General features: G+C 42.0%; 1 protein-coding gene across 1 annotated transcript in view; it reads left to right on the top strand.

Annotated features, from left to right (window-relative positions):
* The window catches only part of STMN2 (stathmin 2), a 41,983-nt gene extending 34,368 nt beyond the window's left edge, over nucleotides 1–7,615 (top strand). The window contains exons 4-5 of the mRNA XM_006202388.4: nucleotides 171–362; nucleotides 6,263–7,615. Coding sequence (XP_006202450.1) covers nucleotides 171–362; nucleotides 6,263–6,322 — 252 coding nt within the window. The 3' untranslated portion in view covers nucleotides 6,323–7,615. The remainder of the gene's footprint in view (nucleotides 1–170; nucleotides 363–6,262) is intronic.
* The last annotated feature ends 7,217 nt before the right edge of the window (nucleotides 7,616–14,832 follow it).

Here is a 14,832-nt window from a genome sequence, read left to right as displayed (position 1 = left end):
CATATTCTATAGGAAGCTCCAAGGCCAGCGGATGAGGAGGGAACTGACCACAGCGCTCAGGGCTAGAAGTACCATTTATTTGAAAAGAACTCGCTCTCCAATCCGTGGACCATTACTCCTCCAGGCTTGCATTCGGGTGTTTCTGAGATGGGTATGTTTTTCTTCCCCAGTCTCAGGAGGCCCAGGTGCTGAAGCAGTTGGCAGAGAAGAGGGAACACGAGCGAGAAGTCCTCCAGAAGGCTCTGGAGGAGAACAACAACTTCAGCAAAATGGCGGAGGAGAAGCTGATCCTGAAAATGGAACAAATTAAGGAAAACCGTGAGGCTAATCTAGCTGCTATCATTGAACGTCTGCAGGAAAAGGTAATCATAACCGAGTGCTGAGCAGGTGCATGCATTCATGTGCAACACAGCCAGATGGATTCTCAAATGCCCGGGCACCAGAGGCATAACCTGCTGCAGGTGCAGAGGACAGCCGAGCCCATGGGCAGGGTCTCCCGGGGGTCTGCGTTGCCTTGGTGGGCAACATGGTTGAGAATGGGAGTGCCGCTCAAAGCTGGAATTCTGTCACATTTTCCAGAGGGAGGCTGAGTCCTGCTTTTCAAATGTATAAAAGGCTTCAGTATAAATCTTAAGAATCCCATCTACTGGAAAACTTAAAATTGGAAATACTAAATATTTCATCCTAATAGTAATGAATTACAATAATCTATGGTAAAATAATAGATTGAATACTTGGTCTAATGTTTAATTCATATGTGTTATTACCTACATAAATATTTTGGTCAAAATATATTTGGACATGTTTCCATACATTTGGAAAAATATATTTGTCAGAAAAAGACAGAATATTTATGAACAGTGGGAAGCCCATTTGTTCCATGTAGGAAAATCTATGTGGAAAACTAGCAGGAGGTGTTCATTTCCTCAAGATGTGATATCCTGGTGCCTTTCTTCTCACCAACCTGAACATACACCCGCTCCCATCAGTCAGGATGAGCAGTGCTGGAGACCCTCTGGAAATTGTCCTGTCAGAACCACTGTATCTTTAATTCGGGATGATTGTGACTCAACCTTCACCACTCACCCAAGGCTCTAAAAAAAAGTCAAGTGGTGTTTCTAGGAATGGGACATGCTGATCTTAAGCCAGGGTTCTCAATTACACCTTTAATATCCAGTGCAAGATTTACATCAATCCAGGGCAATTCAGGAGAATTACTGTATTTGAAATCATCCATAGGCACGGCATATCCTTCTTGATTTCAGTTGTAAAATAGTTCATAAAATTTGCATATTTAGCTAGTATTTACAGAAGTGTTGGACTTTAATGGGCAATTAAGTTTTGTGTGTGTGTTTACCGTCACCCATCCCCCCAGCCCTGGGCAGCTCCTTTTTTCTCTCTTTCCACTCTTACCTGGGATCGACCTCCTCCCCCGAGACACACAGACACACACACAGACAAGCACGCGTGCACGCATACAGTTGGTCCTGGAGATAATCAACCTGTGGAATGCTTAATATTCCTGACATCAGGCTGCAGAATCTCTGGGGTGGGGATGGGGGTGGGAGGGGATCCAGGCATCCATATATTTTTTAAACTCTCTAGATTATTCCAGTATTCCAGTATCTAGCCAGATTTGTGGCCTGTTCTGATATAAATCTCAGATGACAGCATCTCATCCTGTGCTGAATAATGCAGCCCACGTAATTTTTCGGGCCACATACACAACACAACAGAAGCTCTCCTGGAATCTGCCACATCAAGATGATTACTACTGCAATGACACCTGTTCGTTAATCATGAGGCTAACCGTTTTGACACCCTCATTGGCCCTGTCAGTTAGCCAAGAGATGTGACACAATTCCATGTGAGCTTTGGCAGCAACCTGCCTACTCTCCCGCCCTCAGTCCCTCTCCTCCTCAAATGAAAGAACTGAGCATTTGAGCAGAGCATGGGGAAATGTCCTTAGATGGTGATGGGTCACAATTTGGACTGAGAGGAAGGTGTCCTTCGATGGAGGCTATGATGGTATTCTCAGCATCATTCACTGCTGAATTCCCACAGACCTCTGGGAATCCCAGCCACGTTAGCACAAAACCTTTAGCTGAAACTGTAAGCCTAAAGCAAAAGCAATCCCGGTTGCCCTTTAGAATCTACTGAAGAGCTTCTTTAAAATGATGTCATTGTCTGGGCAGAACCCAGAGATGGCCATTATTTGTAAAGCTTAGCCAGAGTTGAGAACCACTGAGCCAAAGGCTTCTTAAATAGGTTGTGTTATGCTGTCATAATTATATTTAAGTATTTTTTTCTTGGTTCCATAAAAGTCTTCTTTCTTCCTTCAAAGAGTAATGTTACACTCTTTTTCAAATTTCCATTTCCGTCTCCATAGCACTTCATCTCAGCACTCCACTTATTATATAGAAAAGAATCAAATGAGGGGGGAGTGGGCAGAAGGATGCCTGTGCCACAGAGACCTACATTAGGCTGATCTGTTTCTGTCACTCAAATTGAGCGCTGTACATAGTCATACCCAGGACTTAAAAAGGAGCTTCAGATGGTGTTCAGGGATGAGAGAAGTCAAAAAAACAGACTTCCTTGACAACTCCTTTACCTTATCCAACCACAAAGTCCAGAAATTAGACCCTGTTTCAATGTAATTGATATATTCACCTCTAACAATAGAGGAAAGATCAAGTGAAAACATTATAGTTATTATTTTAGTTAAAGTCGTATCACGTAATATGATGCAGCTTAAAATGATTTTTTAATGTTTTTTTCTTAAGAGAGCCAGACTGATTCTTGCTCTACGAGATGATTTGGATGATAAATAACTCTACAGATATAGATTTTCAACCATTATCAATTTCCATCCATTGCAACCTTTCATTCTTCTCATCCGACTTTGTTTTTCTGTCCTTCTGATTCACAAATGCCATTTGTATAACTATTTCCTATGGGATATGTCTGAAAAATGAATCATGAGAGGAAAAAGATGATTATAACTAGCCTTTACTGATGTCTCACTGTAGGCCAGGCACATTTAACCCAAACAACAATGCTGAAAGGAAATATTGTTATCATCCTCATTTCACATCTAAGGAACCTGGTCCTTAGGGAGGTTAAGCCATTTGGCCAGGATCACAAAGCTAAGTAGTAGATCATGGAGTCTCGGTTTGAACCTATGTTCGAACCCATGTCTCTTTGACTCCACACTTTCATGCTAAGCTCAAGCTCTAACTTTGTCATTCACAACACACTGCAGAGTAAGCAGGCTTGGCAGCAGCACGGAAGTTTATACTCCTCCGTGAGCAGTGTCATCTTCATGTATGAAAATGCACTTTCCTGCACGCCCAGCCACTCTTGACCCCTCTTTGGTATTGGAATTGCATAGTTATTAGTGAAAAGAAGGATTCTGATGATGTCGATTTGCATTTAAATAGACTTACATACCAGAATTTCATGCATTGATACCCTAATTTATCTAGTTCAAGCTGCTTTTTTACATTTGCTATCTAGTGAAGTGAAGGGAATATTAAAAGGTAAGGGGAAAAAAGGGAAAAATAGAAAAAAAGAAAAGATATCAGATGTCTTGGCTTCCAGTACAGAAGTATCTCTAATCGCATTTTCTCAGAGAATCAGAATGTTTTCTAAAACCACCTCTCATACATTTTTGCATATCAAAGGAACAGTTGCATATAATGCTAAAACACTATTTATTACACAATATTGATGGGAGGCCCGGGGTAAACTGCAGGGAGCATCCTAAATTTAGATCTGCTTCAGTCTGTCCAGCCCAGTGTGTCTGGCAGTGGCTGGCAAATATTAGAAGCTCAAAAACGAAATGAATATTATCAATGATAGACTTGACTCCAAATCACAGCTGCTTCAGTGACTAGTAAATGCCAACAGTTTACTAGTAAGAAAAACAGACTCTTCTAAAAATTACATGTCTCCTGCATATCTGCCTTTGATTCTCCCACATTTTTATATAAAGTTACATTGCAATTTCATGAATATATATTTGACGATTTGAATGTAAAATTTTCGAATAATAGATTTACTAAAATACTTGAAAATCAACACTATTTTTCCTTTTTTTCATGTTATCTCAAGCTCAAAGGTTATAATTGTTCTTTCCAACGGCAAAAATCCATTTCTTTACAACTAATTTTGAGTTGACGAAAAAGTGTGCTCCAAGATAGCCTACTTATTATAACATTTCCTGTTACATTATAAATTTGAGTTCATATGAATCTTTAGACTTGAGGCTGGTTTTTCCCTAGCAGAGTGATGGTCTGGGCTTTTTCTCAACTTCTGTCAGATCTCAGCTCTTACTAATGAGTTTCCTTCTGCATGAGAAAAACATTTTACGGCATCTTTTTTCTCATAATAGCAAAACAAAAAGAAAGGAAGAGAGCTGTCCATGCTGGTTCCCCAGGGACATTACCAAACAGGACATGATTTCTCTATACACGTTTTTCCCTTTCTCTTCATGACTTTTGTATATAGACAAAAAGCTCATTTAAACCAATTAAATAAAATTGCTTTTAAATTCTTTCTTGGGAGTCAAACTCCTGCTTACTCTAATTCTGTATTGTTGAAGGAATGCCTTGGATGTGCCTTTTTCTCCCAGAACCTGCATTTGAAAAGACACATTTTTCCACACAACTATTAAATTTTCTCCTCACGCTCGCATTGGGGTTGCACAGCAGTGGTTAAGAGGGGGCGCTGTAAAGCCAGGTTCCCAGGGTTGATTTCAGCTCTGCTGCTTGTTAGTCATGTGCTCTTGGGCAAGCAACTTAGCCTTTCTGTGCCTCAGTTTCTGCATCTGTAAAATGGGAACCATCATAGAGCCTCCAAACCACAGGACTGTTGTGAGGATCGAGGGAATTAACACAGGTAAAGTCTGTGCTTGTGTAGAACTGGTATATATTAAGTGCCTAATAAATGCTTAGTATTATAAAGAACCTATAAGCAGAGACTCCTTGAGATGAATAGCGTTTAATGATAAGATTTCCTTTATAGCTGGTCAAGGTCATTGCCCCTGAACTAAAGGAATCTATATAGAGAGTCACAAGAAATTTCTGGAGCTACAGAGGGGGGAAATAGCAATAAAAAACTATTCTAAAGAGAAAAATAAATAATACTAAGAATAACTGGCATTTTTCAATTTCAGTTTAACAAATTCTGATTTTGCACCTAGGATAGGCAAGACTGTATGCTTGTAATCATTCGATGCAAAACCATGAACTCAAAATACCATTCCACCTTTCCTCCAGCAGCTCCCCTCCTGAGAAAGTTTAGCTCCCGAACCAAGTGTAGTGTCTCAGTTCCTTGTGTAAATAAGCATCTGATCATGTACTGTGTGCAAAACACCCTGCTGGGCTCTGCACCTGGAACAGAAGTGAGAAAATACAGTCCTGGCCTTCAGTGAGCTTGTATGTAAGCACCTGCCTAGCAGAGCAGATGAGACAAGAACAGAAACACCCAGAGTATAAGCTAGAATTTTATTTTTTGACCTTTTACGGCTGCCACATAAAAGGGAAGATTTATACAGGTTTTCAATTGGAAAGTGAGATCACTTTTAGTTTTCAGTTTCAAAAAAAAAAATCTTTATGGAGAAAGACAACTGCTAGAGGGATTAAAGAGTAAATTTACTCTCCTGATAGGTGGAGATGGAAGACTAGGGATCTTAAGCGTTGAAAACTGCATTCTGTTGAACTGAAACATCACGTAGCTGGAGAAGGGTGTAGAGTAAGCCTAGAGAGATCATTCGGACTCACGTTTTGAAAGGCGTCGACTAATGGATTAAGAACTTAGGAAGTATATAAAAAGTCCTCTTCTGCATCTAGTCCCCCCACCCCAGAGTGTCCACTGGCAATTATCAAACCCTTAAAATGTGAGAGAAATAGAAAAACACCATTAAAAATGATAGAGAAAACAATACAATATTTTATTGCTATTCTCTGGATTTATACAGTAGACCTAAGAGCCAAAAACTAATTATAGGACCTTTAGGTCATCGTTTTAATCAAATGCAGTGATAACATTTTTTTAGACACTGTTCATCTCCTATTATCTTCTGTAATATGACCCTAAATGTTTTCCTTTCTTTTGAAATGAGACTACCTCTTAAAGGTAGACACCAAACTGGGTTACCTCCAGCTGAGCACATAGGATGCAAAGGAGTGGATGAGCCCTCATGGCTTTCCGTGGACCAGACGAGGCTGGTGATGTTTCTTCTCACTTTCGTGTTTTTCAGGAGAGGCATGCTGCGGAGGTGCGCAGGAACAAGGAACTCCAGGTTGAACTGTCCGGCTGAAGCCACGGAGGGTATGGCCCGCCCCACCATTAGTAAATCCCCCTGCCTATATTATAATGGATCATGCGGTATCAGTATGGGAAATGTATGACATGGTTTAAAAAGAACTCATTATAAAAAAAAAAAAACAGAATCAAAAATAAAAAAAAAATCAATGCGGTCTCTTGGCAGAATGTTTTGCTTGATGTTTAAAAAAATACCTTGGATCTTATTTTGTAAATACTTACATTTTTGTTAAAAAATACGAGTATTGCATTATGCAAGTTATTTCATAATCTTACATGTCCTGTAACAGGCTTTTGATGTTGTGTCTTTCCACTCAAATGAATTTGCTAGGTCTGTTCTTTTTGAAGCCCTCATGTCTAACTCCATTCCCTGCCCTTTTCATTCCAACGGAAAAATGAGGTCAGTAGACAGTCTTTGGTGCTAGAAACCCACCATTGCCTAATGACCTAGACAGCTTTGTAATCTCTGAACTTGACCGAGACCACACCTAGATCACAGGTATTACAACTCCACACAATCCGCCACATTTGTTTGCTCATAATCTACTAACTGCCTAGAAACTACAAAACCAGGCTGAGAAAAACCACTACTCCTAGCATTTACTTCCGCTTCTACTGGGTTATGTGCTACAAATGTGCTTTGGCTGTAGAAAGGGATGGACGAAAAGACAGGTCTGAGATCAATCTGGGTAGAAGCAAAAAGCTGAACCTTTTCAAGTGCGGAACACAGATCCAAACCCCAGTGGTTCAAGCAGCCGCGAAATCGCTCTTCATGAAGTGGGCTTAATTCTCTAGTTTCAGTTCTTTTGATGGAATGAATTACTGTGTCAGGTGGCTTATTTGTGGATGCCATGATTGCTGATGTTCATTTTTAAGCTCTTACCTATAGTACAAGTACATAATGCTACTGAATATTTTTCCACTTGGAAACTGTGAGCTGGTTGTTACATTAAAACACACGCACAAAGTCAAAAACACTGCGGACTTTCACGTAAGCTGGTCTTTCTTCCCCAGTGTGAGGCGATCTTGCCTATTATTTAAAAAAAAAATCACTCCATCTGTTGAGGGCTGATGCCACTAAAGGGGCTAGGCAGGGCATTTGTGCCAACTACGAGAATCACCAGACACCCACCATCAGTACCTATCGCAGTTTTGAAGTCGTTTCTCCCCCAACTCCCAACTCCTGAAGGTTGCTGCCTGCATATTTACTCTTCATTAGTGCTATTTTCCTGTATGTCATTGTGAGCAAGCTGTGATTAATAAAGAATTGGAGTTCTGTGAACTAATACAGGTTTGGTCTGTTCTCTCGCCCTTCCATGTGTCTGACGCTACAGTTCAGGTTTTAAAAGGGTGGCCATGGGATAAGACAGTCTCCTAAGCAAAGAGACAATAATTCGAGTTTGAAGGAAACCAGGGTTTCCTGCTGATTCACTTCCCTTCTGGATCAGCGGGAACCATGGCTTTTCTCGCTCCCTCTGACAGGCCCACACAGCGGGAGAGGTTTTCAATCTGTTCCTCTTAAAAACATTCAAGGTGGAAGGAGATACTACCGATTGGGACCAGCCATTCTGCAGAAGAGAGCCCCCCTTCCAAGCGCTTGGAAGGTTCCTGGCATCACCTCATAGCTCCCATGTGGCCAGAGGACATGTTCCCCAGCCTGTTAAAATGTGATTTCCCTGCCATACTGCTGAATTTTGCACTGCCAATGAAGCTACTGCACACATGGGCACAGCAGGGTCCTGTCAATGACCCAGATGGACCCTGCAGGACCGAAGGAACCACAGCCAGTTTTAGCAGAAAATCATAAATAATTGAAACCACACAGATTCATGAATAAGTAAACTGGGCCATCGTCCATGGGAGTGCTAACAAGCCAAGTGTGGGGTGGAGGCCACCTGGCCCCGATCTTCAACATCCTTTATTTGTGGGACCCTGGCATTGCACCCATTGCCACGCATCCTTAAAAACACGAGTTCTGTGATCTTCCTTTGGGAAGCCAGTCAGAGCTTCCGATTAGCTGCATTTCACTCTGATTTTTATATAACTGAGCTCAGAAAACATTACTTGCTGGGCTTCTACTGAGCCAGATCCTGTGATTAAGCCCTGGAAATATGAAGATGAATCACCACCAGCAGCTCACAGGCTCGTAGCTTCTTTCAGCCCAGAACTGGTCAGTCCTTGCAGCATCTGGAGGAGAAACACCAAATTTCTCTGAAGCTTTCTGAAATATCAGAAATAAGTCAGCACACTTCTCATACTCTTTTGTGGGTCCCTAAACTGGAACTGCTGATCAGTCCAACTGCCTCATCTCAAAGGTGATGAAACTACGGCCCAGAGAGGGGTAAGCGGTTTTGCTCCAGGTCACAACACCCACTTGTCATCATTACTCTCCTTACCAGTGATCAGTAGATCAGCCCCAAATCTCACCACACCGGTGAGAATGGGTTATGTCTGTGGACATCCCTAGACCAGTGGTCCTCACGTTATGGCATGCTTCGGGGTCATCTGGGGGGCTTGTTAAAAACAGGACGCTGAGCCCCAGCCTCAGAGTTTCTGATTCCTGAGGTCTGTGTAGAAGCTTGGGGATGTGCCTCCTACCACGCTCCCAGGTAACACTGATGCTGCACTGATGCTGTCTGTCTGCAAGCTCACTCGAGCAGCCCCACTGCAGTGAAATGGACCCAGGTGTGGAGCTTCTTGGTGGCGGCCACACCGAGGGTAACTGTGTCAGTCAGGGCACCTTTCCATTGAGGGTGGAGTGTGAAATGAAACGCATTCAATCTTACTCAAAAAAAGTGGGACACAAAAGAATTCAAGAAGAAAAAGATGAACAACTCCACTTGCAGGATAATGAAACAATAGAAAAAAAAGCACCTTGGGGCTGGGTTAGGGCTAAGAGACTGGTGAGTTCAGGGAACCAATGATCCTGCATCTCTAACACAACATGAGAGGCTCACGGGAGGAAGCAGGATATATTTCCCCACCCCGCCGATGCTGGGTTTGACCCTTGGCCAATAGAATAATAATGGATTTGCCATGAGTAAAGGCTTTAACTTAGCGAAGACGTCCATTTCTATGATCTGTCCTGGGAATCTGTCCTGGAGGAGCTGCTGTTAGGAGGAGGATGTGGACATGAGCAGACCTGAACCCAGTCATAAGCCTGGAGCCAAGCCCAGCGGACCCACAGTCTGAAACAGAAAAAGTACGTGAGAAGAGTGAGTATTTATGGTCATGAGCCACCAAGATTTAACATGGTTTGTTAACACAGCATTGTAAGGTGATTAATATAATGTCTGAGGAGACTATTGATGAGGTTAGATGAGCTAATGTAAAGGATTTTGCACAGCACCTGGAGCGTAGTAAATATGCAATAATTATTCATTATTAACATATGTCACACCATATTATGTTTTGTTTGCTTAGCCATTTCTCTCATTTAACCATAAGCTTCTCCAAGACACAGAGTCTTTGTCTAATGTATTGCAGGATCCCAAGTATTTAGCACGGATTCAGTACACACACACACACACACACACACACACACACACACATACACACAAATGAACAAAATGAACAGGTGAATTCAAATGAGAAAAATTCTTAGTACAGTGCTTGGCATATGTAGGCACTTAATTAATATTAGTTCCCATCTTCTTTCCTTCCTCTGTAGTCTGATAATATCTTCTTGGTTTTAAATTATTTGAGCTTGAAATTAAGCTTGATGTCTACGAAGGGCCATTGGAGATGATCAGACAAACTTCTGCAAAAAACGGAAAACTTTCTAACATCTAACCATAGAGAAAAACAGAATAAAATTACTTGGAGGCAGCCCCTTGATGAGGAATTTCATGGCAACACTTTCAGCAACGCACCATCAAGCCAATACTGGTCCCAACAGATCACATCACCTGGGCTGCTGATTGTGCTCATGAGTCTTACCCCTTAAGTTGGCAGCTAGTCCAGGTCACTGAAGCCTGAGGTTCCCATTTGTTCCTGAGGAAATGGAGTCTAACTGGACTAGACTCTCTTCTGAAATGGGAAAGGACAGCACCCGCACGGTTCTTAGGGTTTGATAACAAATAAATCCCTGGCATTTATATGCTGAATACTGTACCCGCATTGTCTCCTTTCAACCTTAAATTTCCCGTGTAAACAATGTCTTTCCCAATGGAAATTCCCAATGGAAACAATGGCTTCCCCTCTCTCCTCTGAGGATTCTGCTTCCCCTGTTAGCTTCTCATTGAATGTATTGTTTGTCACTTTTAGGTCATTCTAACTGCTCCCTAAAACACCCACTTTTTTTATTGGGGTATAGTTGATTTACAATGTTTCAAGTGTACAGCAAAGTGATTCAGTTACACATACATATATTCTTTTTCAGAATATTTTCTATTATAGGTTACTGTATGATATTGAATATAGTTCCTTGTGCTTTACAGTAGGGCCTTGTTGTTTATCTATTTTATATCTAGTAGTGTTTATCTCTTAATCCCAAATTCCTAATTTATCCCTCCACCCCTCTCCCCTTCAGTAACCTCTGGTTTGCTTTCTATGTCTGTGAGTCTACTTCTGTTTTGTAAGTAAGTTCATTTGCCTTTTAGATTCATTTTTTTCAGATTCCACATATAAAGGATATTGTATGATACTTGTCTTTCTCCGTCTGACTTACTTCACTTAGTCTGATAACCTCTAGGTCCATCCATGTTGCTGCAAAGGGCATCATTTCATTCTTTTCTATGGCTGAGTAGTATATATATATATACATATGCCACAGATTCTTTATCCAGTCATCTGTCGATGGGCATTTAGGTTGCTTCCATGTCTTGGCCATTGTTAATAGTGCTGCTCTGAACATTGGAGTGCATGTTTCTTTTCAAATTAGAGTCTTCTCCAGATCTATGCCCAGGAGTGGGATTGCTGGATTATATGGCAACTCTATTTTTAGCTTTATAAGGAATCTCCATACTGTTCTCCACAGTGGCTGCACCAGTTTACATTCCCACCAACAGTGTAGGAGGGCCCCCTTGTCTCCACAGCCTCTCCAGCATCTGTTATTTGTAATCAAATGCCTACTCTTGAACCTTATGTCCCCAGACTACCCAGCCTCTTGTCTTCATTGTTGGGGTTCACCAGCAACCCCCAGGTCACATTCTCTGATTTGTCTGATGTTTAGTTCTTGGATCACTGTCACTCTCTTCAACTCTGTTTCTGTATTAATAATAATAATACCCACATGGATGAAGCTTCCACATTCTGCTCTGAGTTCCTTGACATCCCTTTCTCTGGTGATCTTGCTTCTCTGCTTCTCCTCAATCACTCAGTCTCCTGGTTGTTCCCTAGACCTTATCACTATCAGTAATAATAATCTTTCCACTATTTCCATTCCATCATCCCACTCTTTAATCACTGTCTCCGTCTTTCCAGCCGAATCCCTTTGGTACCTTGACTCCTAGTCTTCAATCACATGGAGACCCCAGTTTGCTGATAGAACTTAACACATTCCTCGCCCACCTCAGTCATCCCTCCCCTCCTCACCAGCTTATTTTCCAGGGGCAATTATTGCAGTTTCTCCCTTACACATCTCTGCAACTCCCTCCCTTAGTGCGTCATTCTCAGTTGGCCAAACCCATTACCCTAGCAAAATGAACTCTCCATCTAGTTCATGTCTGTACCCATGCAGATGAATGCAGCTGTAAAAAATCACACAGATGTTCTCACTGGTCTTTCTTTAAATTCATGAACATGAGCTCCAAGGCAGCCCTTAATTTTTCCCAGAAATCATACTTCAGTTCTCTAGTTTTATTCTTATGCTCACTTAAAACCTCCTCAAACTTCTAACACCTCCCCCTCTATCCTCACACTTAGCTTATGAGTGTCCTTCACTGAGCAAATAAAGTAATTAGAAGATAATTTCCAAGACTCCCACCAACCTATCCGTCCACCTCCCACCCTTATGTTCTGCCTTCCTGTCTGTTACTACAGACGAGCGTTCCAAAGCCAGTCTTCCATTCGTGCACTGGATCCCACCTCCTCTCACCCACTCGGATAGATTGCTCCAGGAATTCTCTCCCACTTCATCATTTTTTCTTTCCACAGCATCAGCATAAAGACATGCTATTATTTCCCCCACTAAAAACAATTCTATTCCATTTTTCCCACCAGCTACTGACCAATTGTGCTAGGTTCTTAAATATTCAGGTCCTCCAGAAGCTGCAATAGAAACTAGAAAGGTCTTGCAGTGCAGTGAAATTCACTCTCAAGTAATTTATTTATTTAAAAGAAAAAAAACCTCCAGAATTTCAACTAGTCTCCATAAAGAGAAAAACATGTAAGGAAAATTACTGCAAAGTGGGTTTTGCTCTATCTATGAGTTTACAGGAAAATCCTACCCTACGAGTAAACCAAAAGATAATTTCCATGGCCACACACCCAGAACAGAGCTTCTGAACTTTTCATAGGGGTCCATTTCTAGGCGTGATATCCAAGTTTCAACGGGTTTTTCTCCACTCATTTCACAGTTGAAATCTTATGAAATGTTGGTTACATCTAAACAAATTAGCGGTCTAGGTCTTTCAATGGCGTATATAATGAAGACATTACAGAATGGGAAGTACATCAAACCAAAAACAAAGGTAGGACTTGATTAATTCAACCGGCACAACACCTGGCCCACGATAAACATGGGAGGAAACTCTGCACAGTCTGTAGAATTTCACTGCAACAGACTCGGCTCACTGTCCTCTGGTAACAAGCCCTACTGTTCACTGAGTCATTCAGCCAACATTCACTGCAGGTCCATCATGGAGTTCACACAATCCGAGAAAACTGTCACGTTCATTCTCCATCTTTTGCTCTTTCTTCTGTTCACAGACACGTGCCCATTCCCTTCATTTATTTTCTACTTCCATCAACCACCCTCATGATTGTCCTTCTCCGCCGGCTCTCACTGATTCGTGCTTGCCTTCAGCACTTACCGAGCGACTACTGCACACCAGGCCCTTCGTTTATAAATGAACAGACAACCGGGTCCTCACCTCTGAGGCCATCCAGAATGATCCTCCTAGAAGACAAAGGTAGTCACCTCCTGCTCTGACAATGGCGGCGCATTGTCCACTGGATGGCCTTGAACATGGTGCCCTCCGACATCACTGAATCAATCATCACAGCTCACACCCGCTATGCCCTTTGTCAGGTCCATGCTTTTGTGCACGCTGTTCTCTCTATGGGCTACCTGCCTCCTTCCGCAGCTCACGCACCTGCTGCTTCCTTTAGGAACCTGTCTGGAATACATCTCCATCCCTTCCCACTTGCCCCTGTTGGCCGGCTCGCCTCTCTGATATTATGTCCAGTTCCTCTAACTCCCTGCGTTGGCTCCTCTCAGCAACATCACATTGCAGTTGAAATGAGTTCTTTGTGTTTTACCCACCTACCCCCAAAGCATTATTGATGGATGAGTAAGTACCAAACACTTGGCCAAGTGCTAACTATTGAGCAAAATACGTGGGATTCTTGCTTTCAGGGATCTGACATGATTGTGCGGGGAGTGTGATGACACACAGGTATAAACGTACATATGCACACATTCATCCAACTTGGGGAAATTACCATGACATGTTGAGAGTCATGCTCTGTTAGAATCCAGGGATAAATAAGAGGAAGTTGTCCAAAAATTCTTACCTGAGGTGATAGCAAATGCCTGGCACAGAGCAGGTGTTCAATAAATGCTTCCTTACCTGTCAAGGTGAACAAGTAAGCTTGCACTGGAATTCTGAAAGTGTTCACGGCATTGATGATGGTGTCAATAACATGGTGGAGGAGGGAAGACAGTAGGGAAAGAAGTTGCATGTGTGTGTGTGTGTGTGTGTGTGAGAGAGAGAGAGAGACAGGTTCTCAGATACCCTCGAGCTAGGATGTGTCACCTTTGGATTGTTTTGTTTCCCTTTCTGGAGGAAAGGTGAGATCATTTTGGACCACCAGGGGGCAATGTCTGACCAAATGTGATGGCAACTCTTCTGATCCAGGCAATCATTTCATTCAGGGACTCTCTCTTGTCTGACCCATTTGTGAAGAAATAGAGGAACCGGACATAAGCTATTCATTCCTTTCACGTTACTAATAAAAGACATACTCCTTGAAGATGACAAATACTGTAATTGGATTAAAATGTATCAAGACGGAAGAAAAAAAGAGGCGTTTCATATTCATAATTCTCTAATTATCCTTGTCTGATGGACCAGATCTCTACTTCCTAATCATTTATAATTTTCATCACTCAGTGATGGGGCACAGCAGGTATTAATACCGAGTGAGAAGGAATTTTCCGGTTTCTACTCAGCGTTTATGCTGTTCAAGCACTTCCCACTGGTGCTTCCTTCATACTGAATAGTCTTGTTTAGCCTCATCATGACTCATTGAGACAGATGAGAGGCAATTATCATTTTTGCTTGGCAGATAAGAAAACACAGAGGAGCGTGCTGCTGGTTGGGGCAGAATTGAAAACGGCCA

Source organism: Vicugna pacos, chromosome 29 (genome assembly GCF_048564905.1).
Source record: "Vicugna pacos chromosome 29, VicPac4, whole genome shotgun sequence".
Classification (NCBI taxonomy): Eukaryota; Metazoa; Chordata; class Mammalia; order Artiodactyla; family Camelidae; genus Vicugna; species Vicugna pacos.
Note: the sequence above shows the minus strand (reverse complement) of the source record. Positions and strands in the feature narration are given on the sequence as shown.